At 48.1% G+C, this 17,808-nt stretch overlaps 1 protein-coding gene across 1 annotated transcript; it reads right to left on the bottom strand.

The window, feature by feature from the left end:
• Positions 1–3,700: 3,700 nt before the first annotated feature.
• On the bottom strand, positions 3,701–5,863 carry Bmp4 (bone morphogenetic protein 4). The gene is made up of 2 exons (XM_035453330.1): positions 5,491–5,863; positions 3,701–4,557 (listed from the first exon to the last, which is right to left on the bottom strand). Exons 1-2 carry the CDS (start codon positions 5,861–5,863, stop codon positions 3,701–3,703), a joined length of 1,230 nt encoding a protein of 409 aa, XP_035309221.1.
• Positions 5,864–17,808: the final 11,945 nt, after the last annotated feature.

Raw genomic sequence — 17,808 nt, forward strand, 5'->3', positions numbered from 1 at the left:
CCAAGAGGCTGAGGCTAGCTTCAGTGGCTGGCCACATGGGATCCTGTCAGTAGATTTGTTCCCAAGGCCATGCAGGTCCCTATCAAATCACTGTAGTGTGTTGAGCCACTGTGAACTCATGTCAAGAGCTCACTCCCCAATTCCTGACCTCTGCACCCACTGAGATCCCTTAAAGATCTGGAACCCTCCTCATTCCTCCACATAGAGCTTTCTCCCCCTTTTCCGATCCCCAGTCTCTGCGCCTCTACACGGCCAAGTGACCCCATTTCACGTTAAATCTGCGGAGCAACCGACCTAAGGACCTGCGTGCACTAATCAGAACGACCTGTCCTCGCAAGCTTCACCTAGGCTTCGTCGCGCCGGGTGGATGAGCCAGACGCTCGGTGGGCTGGAATTGGGGGACCTGAAACCACAGTCCCGGGCAGGGGTGGTGCCACCAGGTGCACGCTCGCGCCTGGCGGGGAGGGGCGGGATAGGGAGGGGCGGTAAGGACGCCCCCTGGTGCCCCCGCTGCCGCCGCTGCCTGCCTGCGGCGGGAGCGGGCGGGAGGTGGCCGCTGGGGCCGGATCTTGAAGTTCGTCCAAAGCCTGGGGTGACTAGAGGGGTCTGCCAGCTCCGGGGCCGCGCAGGGCCCTCACAGTGTGACGCTGCCCCGCGGCTGGCGGGGGAGCGGTGGAATGAAGCGCCGTCAAGACAGAAAACAAAGTCAGCAGGTCACCTGGCAGGTTCTAAGCGAATTACGCAACAAAAGCCCCCACACAAATGCGCTTTTTCTTTCTTTTTTTTTTTTTTTTTTTCCCTTAAGTTCCAAGGAAGCCGGTTCCAGTTTAGGGTGGGCAGGGATCGAGTCAGCAGCTCTTCTAATGTGGTTAAGACTTTGCTGAACTCCTCGAGGGCGATTCTCCCTCCCCTTCTTTAAGTAATGGAATCATGGGGGGCGGGTGGGAGGGGGAGTAGGCACTATTAAAGGGGAGATGCCAAGCTAGATCCAAACTATCATAAGGTCCTGGGCCGAGTCTAAAGCAAACCTAATTTAGGGACTCTCCTCACATTCAAGTCCATCCCCTCCTAGGCCTTCACACTGGGCTTCAAGCAGGAGTCCAAAGGGTTAAAGCCGATTATGGTGCCTTGTTTTCCATGCTGACATTTGTGGCACTTGGACTATTTTGTTAACTAGGTATATGCAATTCACAGAATTTCACGGTAAATTCCCCAGACCAAATATTTGGCTGAACAAAGAAACAACATTATCCATTCCTGAAAATAAGCCAGTAGAAGGGGTTGGGGGTGGGGGAGTGCTTGCTTGAAAATGACCTCAACTCGACAGTCACCAGGCTAAGACCATTAGTGCTGGAGATCTGGGGCTCTCTGTCAATGACAGTGTTCTCAGAGAGTTGCTGAAGACCAGGCAAAGCACAATGAGGCTTCCCAAAGGAGAACCCATAATGGGCTTCACTCAAATGCGTGATTCAGGCCAGGTCCTTTTAATCAAGGGGGCAGTGGCTAGTGAGGCTGGAGCAATGGGGAAAAACCCTCCTTGGAAGGGGTTAGGAGGAGCTGGGGAGTCTTGCTGCCTTGGCCGGGGGCTCTGATCTCCTCTCTCCACCTGCGCTCTCCAGGGAGCTGGGGCTTTGGCAACCACCCCACTTCTATTTATATTGGTTCCCACTAAGCTGCTCCTTTTGCAGGACTGTAGAATTTCAGTAATTAAAAACAAAAATGAGTCCTGCTTTATCCACTGGACTCCCAGAAGCATGTGCAACACTGTGTAAAAGAATGCAGAGATGTGCACCCAGGACACGCAGAGAAAGACTAAGCTGCCCCTGTGCTCTGTGCTTGACACACCACCCAAACAGACCTTCAGAGACAGATGGAGAAATGCACTTCTCCTGGCCCTTCCCAGAGGATCAAAGACCCCATTCCTTCTACCCCAAACCCATTGGATCCTACCAGAGCAAATGGACACAGAAATGAACCTGAGCATACCAGTACTTAATTTAACTGTCAGTAATGAGAAAAGACAAAGGCATGTCCTTTGTTACCCTAAACTCCTACAAGCACAACTTTTCAGAAGGTTCTTACTGTCCTTAACTGAGGGAGTCCCCCAACTCTAAGCACACTGATGTCTTCTTTCCCCCTTTCCTCCCCCACCCCCTTTTTGTTTAAAGACAAGGTCTGTGTCTTTCTGACCCAGGCTGGTCAGAACCTTGCTATGTAACTGAGCATGACCTTGAACTTCTTCAGATCCTTTAGCCTCTACCCCCCCTCAGAGAGCTAAGATTACAGGTACTTGTGCAGCACCTCTACCACCACACCCTGCCTCAAGCCTGGAATCATGCCCAAAGATTCCTGCATGCTAGGCAAGCCCTCTGTCAACTTCTCTGGCTAAGACCATTCTCTTCACTGTGCCACCAAATTAGTCTTTTCTCTTTGAAGAACTCCTCTGTTTCGGGAGGATGGTGGAGGCCGTGGAGAAAGAGAAGGCAAGAGATTCATAACCCAACAGACTCCATGAAATATCATACATAACTCTGGCCGGGCAGAGGCACTCCGGAGGCAGAGGCAGGTGAATCTCTGTTTGAGACCAGCTTGGTCTATAAGAGCTAGTTCCAGGACAGCCTCCAAAGCCACAGAGAAAGAAAAAGAAATATCATAACTCTGACCCTTCAGTATCTCATCCTATTGCCAAGTCCCCTTCCATAACACGATGTTGGGAATCTGAACTTGACAAAAGCCTTTCTGTGAGGAATGTAAGACAAAGGTAAACAGACACTCAATAACAGAGACTCCTACATGTTGTTTGAGTGCTCAAGGTAGGGCCCATTGTTTGTCTTATTGAGTAAAATTCAGTTCAGAAAAAAAAAAAAGACACCTTTAACTCCAGCACTCTGGAGGCAGAAGCAGGTGGGGGGGGGGTTCTAGCAAAACCCTGTTTGAAAGGAGACACACACATAACACCTACATTAATGTGAGTGTGTGGATTAGATCTGGTTCAAAATACAAAGATGCTTTCCAGGACTGAAGACACTCTGGGGTGTCATAAAGGCAAAGATGGGAGTGAGTTTCCTCATATTGAGACCTATTTCTCCCACTGGGATAAAACTCTGACACGTTCAACAGGTGAGCAAAACCAAGATGTGCCAGAATTCCCATGCTGAATTCTTTCATCAGACCTACTCCTTTCATCCCATTGTTTCTGCAGGGCATGTGCCATCCAGATGGGAGAGGGCACTGCATCCTTGTTAACATTAAATAAAAATGGAAAACAGCTCATCCTGGCAATTACCATCTCTCTGCCATCACTTTGCCCCGCCCCTACCTCCAGCTACCACCTGACTTCCGCTGTAGCCTCTGCCTCTTCCTAACAGAAAAGGATAGAACCGGAAATAAGATGAAAAGGCCATAGTGTATCTTTAAAATAATGACTCATTTTATTTTCTTTTAATACGTAGTTATAAATATATTTTGTCAAAATATATGATCAATATGGTCAAAACATTTGCACGTAAAGTCATAAATAAGGTCAAGGTGAATGTTTAGGTTTTTTTCTTTTCTTTTTTCTTTTTTTAAAGATAAAAGTCCAGCTATAAGGAAGCAGTCTGTGTGGTATGTGTGGGTGGTTGGATGGAAAAGTGTGTGTGTGTGTGTGTGTGTGTGTGTGTGTGTGTGTGTGTGTGTGTGTCCTCATGGAGGCCTGATCTCAGCGGCATCCACATCCCTCCACCACCATCTCCTGATAATTTTTCAATACAACCTTGTCATACTCATCCAGGTACAACATGGAGATGGCACTCAGTTCAGTGGGGACACAACAGGCCTTGGGAATACTAGAGTTAACAGAGTTGACCAGGGTTTGAACAATGGCATGGTTGGTTGAGTTGAGGTGGTCCGCCAGTGGAAAAGGACAGTCCCCATGGCAGTAGAAGGCCTGATAGCCTGGTGGGGCCACAATCCAGTCATTCCAGCCCACGTCACTGAAGTCCACGTAGAGTGAATGGCGACGGCAGTTCTTATTCTTCTTTCTGGACCGCTGTGGGTGATGTTTGGGACTACGCTTGGCCCTCCGACGGCGGGTCAAGGTATGGCCCCGGCCATCATGCCCAAAAGTGACCAGGAGGGGCCGGAGTTGGGCCCAATCTCCACTCCCTTGAGGTAACGATCGGCTAATCCTGACATGCTGGCCCTGGTGGGTCCGTGTCTGGTGGAGGTGAGTCACCTCAATGGCTAGCCCATAATTGGGCTGCTTTTCCCGGGTCCAGCGAAGGACCGCAGGGCTCACATCGAAAGTTTCCCACCGTGTCACATTGTGGTGTACTAGTCTGGTGTCCAGTAGTCGTGTGATGAGGTGTCCAGGCTCTATTTCTGCTGGGGGCTTCATAACCTCATAAATGTTTATACGGTGGAAGCCCCGTTCCCAGTCAGGGCCCTGGTCCACCTGCTCCCGAAATAGCCGGAGCTCTGCAGAGGAGATGGCCTCATTCTCTGGGATGCTGCTGAGGTTGAAGAGGAAACGAAAAGCAGAGTTCTCACTGGTCCCTGGGATGTTCTCCAGATGTTCTAGGCACAGTTGAAAAGGGAAAAGAAAAAGCCAATGAACTTTTCTGAGACAGAAAAGCAAAGAAGAAAAAAAATAGCGGAATTGGGTGAATTCTGCTCCTATAGTGTAAGCCTAAGGAGAGGAAATAACTGTGCCTTGTAATGTGAAGGAACAGAGAAGTGGGGCAGCTAGCAAACCAGCAAAACCTAGCTAGCATTTGTCAAGCACCAAAGACAGAAAGTATCTCCCAACCTCCTTTATATGCCTAATAATTTCCATGTGTCAACTCTTACTCCACCACCCTCGGACTCCCCTTTTAAAATCCCCTCTTGGCTTTGTGTACAGTTTTCTTTACAAGTGGTTGTAAAGAAAAAAAGGGGCCACCCTCTCTTCCCTCTCCACTTTCGAGTATAGTTCCACGCATTTCCCCAGCGATCCTGGAAACACAGAGCATGCCTTGTTGATCATGTTACAGAAGGGAAAATAAATTCCAACACAGTAATGATGCTGGAGGATTAATAACTCAGATTTACTTTGGAAAAGAAACATCCGCTAGGAAACATTCAGATCGTATTACAAGGCCTCTATTGAATAAACCTGACAAACACACAGCTGTAATATTAAATTCAGTAGGTGCTTTGAACAAAACGGGCAGAAAACCCGGCTTTGATATAGCTAAAGCACGCCGCTGGGGCTAGCCCACGCCTGAGTGGTGTCATTCGCTTCTCCCCAACGCCCCCACCCCCGCCCCACCCCCGCCACGGCCTCCAGAAAAGTACTTTCAGAGGCAGCTCTGGAAATTTGGGGGTAAGCCGCCCTGTTCCTCAGCCTCCTGGTCTTGGAGCTTTGATGTAACCTGAACTATTCTTCCCCGGGGCTTCCACGGCTCCTTCAGCTTTCCCTGCCAGCTGCCCCCCACCCCCAGGCCTCCAGGACCAGGATCAGAAACTGACCTTCGTGATGGAAACTCCTCACGGTGTTGGCCCGGCTGGCTGGACGCTCGGGGTACTCCAACCCAGATCCCTGGCTCTGCTCTTCCTCCTCCTCGTCTCCAGACTGGAGCCGGTAAAGATCCCTCATGTAATCCGGGATGACGGCGCTCTTGCTTGGCTGCGGACGGCGGCGCAGCCCAAACATCTGGAGAAGTGTCGCCTCGAAGTCCCGCAGGAGCTCATGGCTCTGCCCTGAGCGGCGTCCTCCCGCGTGGCCCTGAATCTCGGCGACTTTTTTCTTCCCGGTCTCAGGTATCAAACTAGCATGGCTCGCGCCTCCTAGCAGGACTTGGCATAATAAAACGACCATCAGCATTCGGTTACCAGGAATCATGGTGTCTCTGGGGAGGGGGAGGGGTGGAAGGTTAAAGAATAAATAAACACCGATCAATAGCGAGAAATAAAGATGTGTCGCTGCATATGAATATAGGGGTAGCAACGGACGGTCAAGATGTAAAACAGGTCCGAAAGATCAAGTTTGTGTTTTCTCCCTCACACCCTCCCCCTCACACACACCAGCTGCAGCCATGCACGGCCCGAAAGTAAGAATCGCCCTGTAATTACTTGGTCTAACTTGTTTACACTCAAATAACCCCAAATCAGATAGCCTCCATCCTGTCCCAACTGCTATCTGAGCCATGATCTCAGCGTGGCTTCTTCAAGGATAAACAGTTAACATTGAGGGGGTAAAGGGGGGCGGGGGAGGGAGAATTAAAATGCCACCGCTCTTCTCTTCAGACCTTCAGCCTCCCCCCTCTTCCTCCACCACCACCCCCCGCCCTTCCTCCCCGCTCCAGCCCAATTTCCACAACTTCCAGCTGGTTAAGAGCAGGAGGGAGGGAGAACAGAGCAGCGCCAATCGGGCTTGGACAGGGCGGCAGGGTTCAGTGACTGAGAAAGGAGTCAAGGGGCTGTCCCGGTGACTTTGTGATTTATTTCATTGTGGTCGATACGTTGAAAATGCTCAGTAAAAAAGTTTTGCTCCCAAGGAAAGGGTGGGAGTGATTCCGAAGCGAACACAGGCTTTTTGACAAGGCAAGGAACTGGCCTTCCCAGGCGAGTGGGACCGGACGGGGAAGGGAGTGGTTAGCCCTCGAGGGACAGTCCCGACCTGGGGACCTTTCATCTCTTTGGTCCCCTCGAGCTCCCCCTTTCTTGCAACGCAGCGGATCTGAGAAGACACTGGCAGCGCTTTAAAAAGCACCCGCAAGCTTCCAGTGTCTGGTCTGCAGAGACCAGGAAGAGAGCGACAGCGCTGCCTGAGAGCGGAGCGTGGACACTGGAAGGGAAATCCGACGGGAGGGACAGACAGCGATCAGGGATGAGAGGACAGAGTGAAATCCCGAGAAGGGGAAAGAAGAGGTGTCTACTCACTGACAGAAAACAAGGCATATAATAACAGTCCATGATTCTTGGGAGCCAATCTTGAACAAACTTGCTGAAAATGCTCAGAGAAGCTGCGGCAGTGCGTTGCTCGGAATGGCACTACGGAATGGCTCCTAAAATGAATATTTGAATATAATGAGACTCTGGAGCAGACAGGCTCTGTTTTTCTTCCAGCCCCTAGGAGTCACGTGGACCCAGAGGCCCCGCCCCGCTCACTGAGGAGCCCGCCCGCCCCTCCTCCACCCTCCCACCCCGGCTGGGTCCAGCCCCTGCAAGCGAGGCCAACCTCCGCGCCCGCAGCTGGAGCCCCAGCCGTCTGGGAGTTGTCCCCGCCTGCTCTGCGGAGCCCTCGGCGGGACACCCGCCGCTGGCGCGGTTCTCGGTCGTAGGCGCTGCGCGCAGGGAACCTGGAACACATCTCTACCTGCGATGCTCAGTGCCTTCTGACCAGACCCGGACACTGGTTATCTGAAGCTGGAGGATCTGGGTGCATTGAAGACGCTGCGCTTTGCAGCGCCGACATAGCTTAAATGCGGCCGCAGAGACAGCTTTCCAAAGCCTCACGACAGAAAGTTACTTGAAAAGGAAAGCGCGTAGGAACCTTCCAAGCGCGCGCGCGCACACACACACACACACACACACACACACACACACACACACACACACACACGCAAACACACTCGCTTAGTCCGGCACTTCCTCCACGGGGTCTCCAAGAGGCCAAATAATGCTTCTAGCGACAGGCGTCCGACCCCTAGCGGATCTAGCTCCCAGGCAGAAGTCGCTGACCCCGTCGCCAACGCAGCCCGCCGCGGGGGGTGTCAGGGTGTGATCGGTGTGGGAAAGTTAGAAGGAGCGGCTGCTGAAGTACTGTCTAGTAGCACCGCCAGAGTTCCCGCACGATGTCAGCCGACCGCAGCGTCCGCTCCGGCCAAGCAGATCCTTCAGAAACCGGTCGGCGGTGCCATTCAAGGCAGAGGGGCGGACGTCTGGGCTCCTAGCTCCAGACAGATTCCAAAACAGGCGTCAAGGCTTTACAACTCCAACCCGGAGCGGAAAGGAAACCCCAGCGCTATCCCAAGAGCCTACAAAACCGGGAACAGCTTTCCGCCTGCCCTCGACCTCTGCGAACGAGTCCCTCTCCCTCTGGCTTGGCTTACTTTTTAAACCACCACCCCCAGCGCCCCCCCCCTCCGCGCGCGCCACTTCCTTCCCCCCACCCCTTTCCTCCTTTGCACCAGCTACAGAATCGCAGCAAAGATTCCATCAAGAAGTTCACAACACACACAGCTCAAGCAATGACTGGGGTGACCTGACTATCCTAAGAAGCCACACGCATAGGCCTGTTCGAACCTCAAGAAGCGCAACTCTCCTGCTCAGGCAGGTCATTGCACGGAGTCCATCCGAGGACCCGAGTCCCAGGATACCCGCCCCATAGCCCGCTCCTCCCGGCCTCTTTACGGAGACCGTTCTCTGTTTCTCTCTTTAGGAACTAGACGTGCCTGGTTGGTTTCCATACGCCCCCCCGCCCCCAACAAACTCGGTTTTCGGGGTGGGAAGGCACTTGCGGGAAACCTTTGAGAAAGAAACGCAAAGGATGGAGTCATGTCCTTCCTGGTGGCCCTGGCTGGCTGGCGCCATCCCACACCACTGGCCGGGGTGCGGAGGCCGCGGGCGCCCCTGAGCGACAGTCCGCTCTCACCATCAGCCGCACAGCGTTTTGAGATGATTTCGCTCTCCCTGACCAGCGTTGCTGCTGGAAAAACTGAGAAAGGGCTGGAAGGAGCAAAGAACTTTTTGTTGATTTGTTGATTTGCTTTTACGGAGAAAGGAGATAGAGATATGCTGGTGACTGAGCACGCGGAGCAAGGGGCGAGTGGAAAGGGCGGACGCTGGGGATCCCGGGACAATCCTCTGTCCTTGGGAGTCTCTGACGATGTCGGGAGCGCACCCGACGTTAAAACCAAAAAAAAAAAAAAAAAAAAAAAAACAAGCGAAGGAATTGTTTCAATTTTGTGTTCACAAGGAGTTCTTTAACCACGTTTTCCTCCCCTGATTTTTTAATTAAAAAAAATCAACCAAAGAAAAATTTCATTTTTCCTGGGTTTGTTCTTGATGGGGATGGTGCAGCTCGTGTTAAGCAATTCGACTAAACTTCCTTCCGAGAATCTTCTCCAAAATTTAATTGATAGCCTCAGTTTACTAAATATGTCCCTATTGGTGAGTCAACCTTTCACAAAACCTTCAGCTCATAGACCATCAATCAAAGCCGTGGCGGGAAACTTTCTTAGTCTCGGGGTACAACTCCGCTGAGTATTTGTAGGGACCCCGAAATTCCAGACTCCTTGGGGTTGGTTCAGGACATCGGGAGCCAAGAAGCTCCGCATTAGCCCTGCCAGTTCCTCCCCATCAGACACAACACGGTAAAAAAAAAAAAAAAAAAAAAAGACCCGCACAGGTAGCCTTTTGGCATCCCAGCCATGGTACCTGGAATCTTACATACCCCCTCTCCAGTGTGTGTGTGTGTGTGTGTGTGTGTGTGTGTGTGTGTGAAGGGGGGCAGAGACAGAGAAAGAAGAGAGAGAGAGAGAGAGAGAGAGAGAGAGAGAGAGAGAGAGAGAGAGAGAGAGGTCAGGATGGATGATGACCACGTCTAAGAAAATAGCTCGAGGAGGTGTGGGTTCGAGTCCTGTAGCTGCAGTTCCTCAGCTCTCGGGGGCACCCATTCCTGGGGACCAGGTTAGGTGACACTTGACGAAGACCTTCTATCCCAGGTCGCGCTTTAGAGCGAAACTGGACTACAGTCTCTTTGCAGAACTAGCTCTGGCTAGGTTTTCTCTCCCGGTGTCGCAGTCCCTCAGTTCCCCTATTCCTGGTGAAACAGAGCTGATTCCCTTCTCTCTCATCCTTTTAGTGCAGGGGGGATCAAAACCACCAGGCCAGCGTCAAACCTTCATTGATCTCCTACCAAAGCTTTTTCTCCTTCCCGCCTCTCCTGGCTCGCACCTCCCCAAAATGAGTTGGATATCCTCAGTAACATATATGGAGGCGCCTTTCAGCCCCATCATGCCCACTGTTGGAGAAGGGAGGAGAAGCAGGCCACCTTTTGCCTTGGTTACAGCCTGAACTTCACCACCAGCTTCTCCCCCTACTGACGCACCTCGAACCCCTCACCAGATTGTCCAACTTACCATAGGTTCCTGCAGAAGCGGTCTCGCCAGCAGCTGCTTCTGGGGACCTCGAGACAGCTGCAGTAAGCCTGGACGAGGGCCAAAGACTCCAGACGGTTCGGACGCGAATCCCATCAGGGACGGAGACCAGATACTCAGGGAGGATAGCAGCGCTGTCTTTAGCTAGGGTCCTTCGGCTCGGATGCCGAACTCACCTAGCTTCCGGGCCAGGCCTCGCGCTCCTACCTTCCCACCCTCCAGCACCACCCTCTCACATCCACTCCTTCCTTCTCTTTCCCTCCCTCTCTTTCTTCCCTTCCTCCTCAGTCTTCCCCAACGGCCCCTCCCTTCTTCCCTCCTCCCTTAATCGCCTCCCCTTCTGGGGATGGGAGCCCCGCCCACATCCTCCCATCCAGCCACGGGGCCTCGCCTCGCCTGGCAGGCCCGGGTCAGGAAACCTACACAGCGCCCCAGCCCTCAGTTGCCACTTTGGCTGGGACACCAGTGCCTCCAGCTCGGGAAGCAGCCAGGGCTCACCTGGGGACCATGTGCAAGGTACTAGAAAGCATGCACCAACTAGTCTCTGTACCTTCCAAAAATACCCATGGGAGTCTGGGCTTCCCTGAGTTTAGAGTAACTGCTGCTCAAACTGATGATTAAAACACTGAGTAATCACCATTTACCCCGAGTAATTAGAGATAATGAAACACCTCTAAAATCAGGTTATGGAGAAGAGCGCTGTGGGATTGGTTTAAAGGGTGGCCTTCCGTAAACTGTTAAAGGATTCCCAAACGTTGAGAAACAGGCTGTGAACAGGGCTGTGTGCCCCAAGGAGATACCTCTTCAGCTATTAGGTAGTGACTTTCCTCCCAAAATATTTCTTAAGGTGCTTCTGGTGGAAACCCTTGGTGCAGACACTCAGAAACACAGCCCCCTTAAACTGGGTCACTATCATCAGTGCCCCATGCCTAACCTTTCAGAGAACGGAGGTGACTTGCAGGCCTTTGGCAGACTCACAGGTCTAGGCCATGTTTGACAATTAAAAGTGTGCTTGTAACGCCAAAGCCCTCTTAACTGCCACACAGTTATTTTTGTTTATTTGATTGTTCAGGGCCTTCCAGGAAGGTATCACACAGAAGCAGTTGCCTTTTAGGCTATGTAGAGACAATAAAAAGTGTCCTTTGGTCTGTTCTTAAAAGAGGAGATGAGGAATTGATTCTTTCATAATAATAACAAATGTTGGTAGTCATATTAGCGTGGAGATGGAATGTGGCGGCTCTTAGACCTTCCCAAACAGGAACTAATTTCACACTCTGGCTCTGATGGAGCTGAGGGAACTATCAGCTCCATCTCTGTTTTACAAACAATGATGGGGAAGGACTGCCAGGTTAAGAGCACTTGCCCCAAGGTCTGGAGGAAATCACAGCCTCTGCTCTGGAGTTTTCAGCTAAGGCTGCAGGGTAGGGGTGAGGACAGCAGCCCTAAGCTCCAGGTAGCTCCTAAAGTGCTGGATGGAAGATGGCAATTTCCGGTTCTTGGTTTCCGTTCTCTGAGATGGGTGTTATATTCCTTTGTCACCACAAGATCTTGACCTAGATCAGCTCATTTGACCTTTGCACTTACACACCTTCAGAATTTAGAAAACAGGAACCAATTCCTGTATTCTATGGACCAGAGACAAAGGGTGGGAAAGGGAGAACACCACACCCTGGCCCTCCCCGCCCTGGGGCAAACAGTATGCCCCTGGCCATGTCCTTTCATTCCAGTAGGTACCAACTTTCTCATCCAAAGAACAAAAGGATCAAGTCAGATAATATCCAAGATCCCTTTCTGTAAGAGTCAATATCAGTATTTTATTGTAATTTTAGTGAACATCCACCTTCTTTCATTTGAAATCATTTCTAAGTATACTTTCTCTCATAAACTCTGATTAATTAAGATAGGGCAGTAACATCAGCCAGAAAAGATGACTGAAAACATACCTACAGCTTCTAGCACAACTAAAAATTACAATTAATTATTTAAAATAACAACACAAAATTAAAACTCCATTACATAGTTACTAATGTCTCTCCTGGGGCATCAGGCTCTGGGCTCCCGCAGCAGGTTGAAGGACATATAACACAATGTATTCCTTAATATTTAAACTCACAAACAGCAGTGATTCACTGAACTCAAAGGCAAGGCTTTAGCTCTAATGAATTTTGTGTGTGTGTGTGTGTGTGTTTTCTTCCTAAATGTTGTTTGAATGACAGCTATTATCTCATTTTGCTGGAACCCAAAGTGGCTATAGGCCCACCCATGAATCTGTGAAACCCAGTCTGGGAGTTTCTAACTAAGCCACCAAATAAACCTTATTGGATCTCTAGGCATGTGATGGGGAAACTCGGCTGCAGTCTCTTGGTACAGATGTACTTCTTTCCCCCCATTTTAGATGTTGTAAACTACCCATTAACTGCTAGGTATGGTGGCACACATCTTTAGTCCCAGAACTCAGGAGGCATCGGCAGGCAGATCTCTGGAAGTTCATGGTCAGCCTGATCCACCTAGTGAGTTCCAGAATAGCCAGAGCTACACAGAGAAACCCTGTCTCAAAACAAAGACACAAACAACCTCAGCATCTTTGATGACCTAATACACCTTGATTCCTTGAGGCCCCACTGCCAAGCAATGAACTGAATTACTTTTGTTTGGGGGTTTTGTTTGTTTGTGGTTTTAGTGTTTTGTTTTTGTTGAAGCATGGTTTCACTGGGTAGCCCAGGCTATACTAAATTAATGTTCTTCTCTGGCCTCAGCTAGGATTGCAAATATACTCCACATGCCTGGCCAATGAATACTCCTGTTTTAAAAGTTATTTTAGTTATAGTTTCAAGGCTGATAAGTACTATTAAAGAATAGATAAAAGACTGACTTAAATAAAGGATATTTTTGGTTGAAGATTTATAAGCAATTAGAGTTTGTCCAGACACCAAATAGGTCTATATCTTTTTTGTTGCTTGTTTGTTTTTTGAGACAGGGTTTCTCTCTGTAGCTCTGCCTCTCCTGCAACTTGATCTGTAGACCAGGCTGGTCTAAAATTTATGGAGATCTGCCTGCCTCTGTCTCCCAAGTGCTGGGATTAAAGGAATATACCTCCATGCCCAGCTCAAAAAGATTTCTAATTCTATAAACACAGTACCTTGATTTTAGCTCCCAAATTAAGAATGGCATGGGTCTTCAAACCTTGTCATTTGATGTCTTTTGAAACTATAAGGGAATACTTTGAAGGAATCCCCAGCACCATTGCTAACTTTTGTGAGAAGCAATAAAATAGATCAATTCAAAGTAAAATTAGAAGACATCTTTGAAATAACCTAGACTGAGAGAGTCATGGTGTCAAAAGCCTTTAATCCTCAGGCAGATCAGGAGGCAGAGGCAGGCAGATCTCTGTGAGTTTGAGGCCAGCCTGGTCTACAGAGTGAGTTCCAGAACAGCCAGGACTGTTACACAGAGAAACCCTATCTCAAATGTCCCCCCTCACAACACATACACACGCATGCACACTCACATCACACACACACACACACACACACACACACACACACACACGCACACACACACACCCTAGACCATTGGTTTTCTTGCATGAATACTACCATATTTTCTCATTTGCTCTCTAGCCCTCAACAAAGCCCACGTCAAATCTGTCTTCTATAGATGAGAATCTGAAACTTACGAGGTTGTATAAATCCTCCAAGGTCACATCACAGAGCTTATAAGTGATGGACCCCAAATCCAGACCAGGTCAATCAGCCTCTTCCTCCATAAGCCTTGAACAGGACCTGTAGGAATGTGAATGCCTATGGTCACAGCTCCAGTTAAACAAGACTTGTCCCAGCAGGTGCATCCAACCTGCAGCCTGTGGGCTGTGTGCATCCAGGGTGACTATGAATGTAGCCAAACCAAAAAAAAAAAAAAAAAAAAAAAAAAATCATAAACTTGCTTAAAACATTATGGGATTTTTCCCCCTTACCTACCTATTCCCCCTTTTCCTCCTTTGATTGTGTGATTCTCAAACAAGAACACTGCAGGTGACAACATCATGACATAGTATCAAAAAAATGGACAAGTCAAGGTTTTCCCAGGCCACAGCATCAGTTGCTACTCTGTCCTTATAACCACTGGTGATATGAGACCTGCAGGGTTCCCCCTGTCTCCACTGCTCTAGTGCTGGGATTGTAGGCACAAACCACCCTACCGGGCTCACAAGTTCTTAGATGACAGAACAAAATGGAGACTGAGAAAGTTGGATCCTTCTTAACATCTTAGGACAAGGCTTCCCATGGTCTTGAGAAAGAACTCAGTTTCATCATAAAAATGTAGGGACTAGCAGGTTCTGCACAAGTTTCTCAGGCCCCAAAATTCATGGTAGTTAAACCATAATCAAATCGCTTGTTCTCCAGTGCCTCAGTTCCTTCCTTCATAGTCTGAGAAGATTTTTATTTCATCGCATTCTTATAAGCATTAAGTAAATTCATAAAATGATAGGTGCAAGATGGTTCAATAAATATTTACTAGTATTATTCCTTACAGTTGTGCTGATTAACTGAACAAAGTAGAACATATAGAGACACTTTGGTATAGAGATTTATTTAAGGTTTCTAAAATGCATTGAAATTTACTAAAGGGTATATGCATGTGTGCAAATATCACCATGAAACCCACAGGTTTATACAATTAATATGACAACAATTGTGATGAAAAGAAACTGTAGAGAAGCTCTTGAAGGAAGGGATCATATTATACATACTTTGTTCTTTCTGGTGTTGCAGACATCGTGGGTATTTATAGAATTAAAGCTGTTGTTTGCATGAATAGCATTCACTAAGTTACTACTCATTATGGTATGTCTGTGTAGATTTATTCCATGAGCGTATCTCTGCCAAGATAATTCATAACTGTCAGTCATACCTACTCACTGATGTCCAAAATAGCCACTTCTGATTTTTCAGATTTTTAAGACCTCTCTATTAAGAAAAATCTCCCCTCTCTTTTAAAATAAGATTTTTTTCCCATTTCATGGTCTGAAAAGCATACATTTAAGAACTGGGAATTAAATCCAGGATCTCGCACATGCTAGGTGAGCACTCCACCACTAAACTCTATCCCTGGTCCCAAGAAGAATTTAAACTCAGTTGTACATGGTTTTTCTTCTCTAGACATTTAAGATCATTATCAACCCTTGATTTACTTCAGTCAAATTAAATAATTAGGGCTGGGCATATAACTCAGGAGACTTGTCTGGCATCTTCTAAATTCTGGGTTTGCTCCCTACCACCATGAGAAAGAAAAGAAAATGCAATAATATTTCAGTCCTGTGTTTTAAAGTGCTGCTGTCTTCTTATATTCTGGAATGTGATTCTTTCTTTAAAAAAAAAATCTTTAAAACTAAGCTGGGTGGTGATGGTGGTGCACACTTTTAATCCCAGAACTTGAGAGGCAGAGGCAGGTTGATCTTTGAGTTCAAGGTCCATCCTAGTCTACAGAACAAATTCCAGGACAGCCAGAGTTACACAGAGAAATTCTGTCTCAAAAAAAAAAAAAAAAAACCCACAAAAGAAACAAAAACAGGATAGTGAATTCTAATTTGAGCCCCAGTGATTTCAGACATGAGACAAGATAATATGCTAACATATAATGCATAGATGCCAGACAGGGCACAAATTTGGGAGACCTTTATTTTCCAAACCAGGTCATTATCACACAATGAAGGACGATTCTGAGGCTGTTTCTCCTCAAACATGGTCATCTGTACCCACCTAATTCTATAGCAGACACACCACTGAGAAGTAAATTCTTGTCATCAAGTGTATGAAAATGTTTAAAACTCTGGAATGGGTTTGTTCTCAGCCCACACATCCTTCTCATTCTCTTTCTCTCCTTGGTGTGCATGAACAGTGTGACCTGGACAAGAATGTAGTATCACTAGAGAAGAAGTTTTAGAAGCCAGACACACCCAATCCTATGTTGCTTCCTGACTATTGAGTGGTTTCTCAATTACACATCCACTGGGTCAAACCAACTAACATTCTCCCTTCAATTGATACTAAAAGCTTTCTAGTCTTTCGCAAGGAAAGCTTGGTCCAAAGGGATATGGGATCCAAAAATGTTTTTAACATATAAATAAAACTTGGATATTTTCCTTATAGCGCAAGTCTTTTACTGTGAGGAGAGGGGTGCTTTCTATGGTGTCCTGTTCAAAGATAATTGCATATTGTTTTAATTCCTTCCAGGCTTCTGCACAGCAATAGTAACTTAAAAATATTTGTTGATGTTTGTTTTGTGACAGTTTGTCAAACTGAATATCTGACATCTGCAAAATTCTCTTCCCATTTGTCTTTTTACTTAATTAAAATATAAATTTATCATTTTCTTCTAATTTTTTGTTTGTTTGGTTATTTCGTTTAGTTTGGGTTGGGTTGGCTTTTTTTTTTTAAGGCAAGGTCTTCTGTAGCCGAAGCTGCTGTGGAAGGTTGGCCTCGAACTCCTGACCCTGCTGTCTTCACTTCCAAGTGCTGGGATAACAGGTCTGTGTCACCACGCCAGGTTTATGAAGTGCTGGAGACATAACCCAGCATTTGGCTCAAGTGAGGCAAACTAGTGACTGAATACATCTCTAGCCCTTGCAATGACCTTTTTTGCAAAATTATCTTTGGCCATCCTTTGAAACCTACCAGCAAGTGACAGTGTGTATCACAAAATCAGTCATTGGTTGTACCTGCCCCAGATAGCAGGAACCTCATCTTTGATCCCCTGGTGGATGTAACATTTGAGAAACCCATATAAGCCCCATTCCCAAGACTTCAGGGAGACTAGTCTGAGGTCTCTGTGTGGAAGAAAGAATGGTTGGTTACACCACCTAACACCTGGCTTCCGAGCCCTCTAGCATTTCCTGGTGGATGCCCCATGCCAAGCTGCGAACCTCATTCTTTTCTCAAATTCTGAAGGACAGGGTGCCAGCTAGGCCAGGAAAGATCTGGTGCAGGAATCAGTTTCTGCTTGGCTCTTTCCCTCAGCGGCTTCTCTTGGCGCAAAGGTTCTAACAGGGTATTGCAGCATGTCTGGAGGCAAATGGCAGGGTTTGTATGTCCTCAGACAGGCATGTACAAAGCCAAAAGGGCAGGTAACAGCCTAAGAGGTGAAAACGAGCCCCATTTCCAGATCCTGGAAGCCCTGGACTGCGGGACGGATTTGAGGGGAGGACAGTAACAAAGAAAATGGGGCTATGAAGAAGACGTTCTCTTGATTCTTTTCCAAAGCAAGACTTTCTGTGGCCTCCCCCAGAGGCAAGGTGATCTGAAGAAAGTCGCTAACCATCTCCGCGCGTACAAGTTCTTTCAGGGTTTCTCAGGCCCCGAGAATATATAAATAATAGCTTTACAAGTTAAACCATAGTCAGTGCCTCGGTTTCCCTTCAGTGCATATGACCCGAGAGTAACTTTCTCTTGATAATGTTCTGAAAATAACCGAAAGAAAACGATGCTAGAGTCTGGGCTGCCGGAAGAAAAAAAAAAAAAGAGAGAGAGAGAGACACGAATGGAGACAGGCAAAGAGCCCTGCTCTGGGGAACCCCAGCGCTTACCCTCTAGACGGAGCAGGTTGCCAGATACTCGTTCCTTCTCAGATGGCAGGTGGACTAGTAAGTAGCATGTCCAGGGCATACCAGGTCCAGAGCCACCCCAGC

Source organism: Cricetulus griseus, assembly GCF_003668045.3.
Source record: "Cricetulus griseus strain 17A/GY chromosome 1 unlocalized genomic scaffold, alternate assembly CriGri-PICRH-1.0 chr1_1, whole genome shotgun sequence".
Lineage (NCBI taxonomy): Eukaryota > Metazoa > Chordata > Mammalia > Rodentia > Cricetidae > Cricetulus > Cricetulus griseus.

What these genes read in the sequence shown, in the direction of transcription:
- Bmp4 (XM_035453330.1), bottom strand. Translation starts at nt 5,863, where the DNA reads ATGATTCCTGGTAACCGAATGCTGATGGTCGTTTTATTATGCCAAGTC. An exon ending in GAGGAGTTTCCATCACGAAG is followed by an intron (nt 4,558 to 5,490) that starts GTCAGTTTCTGA and finishes AACTGTGCCTAG; the next exon opens with AACATCTGGAGAACATCCCA.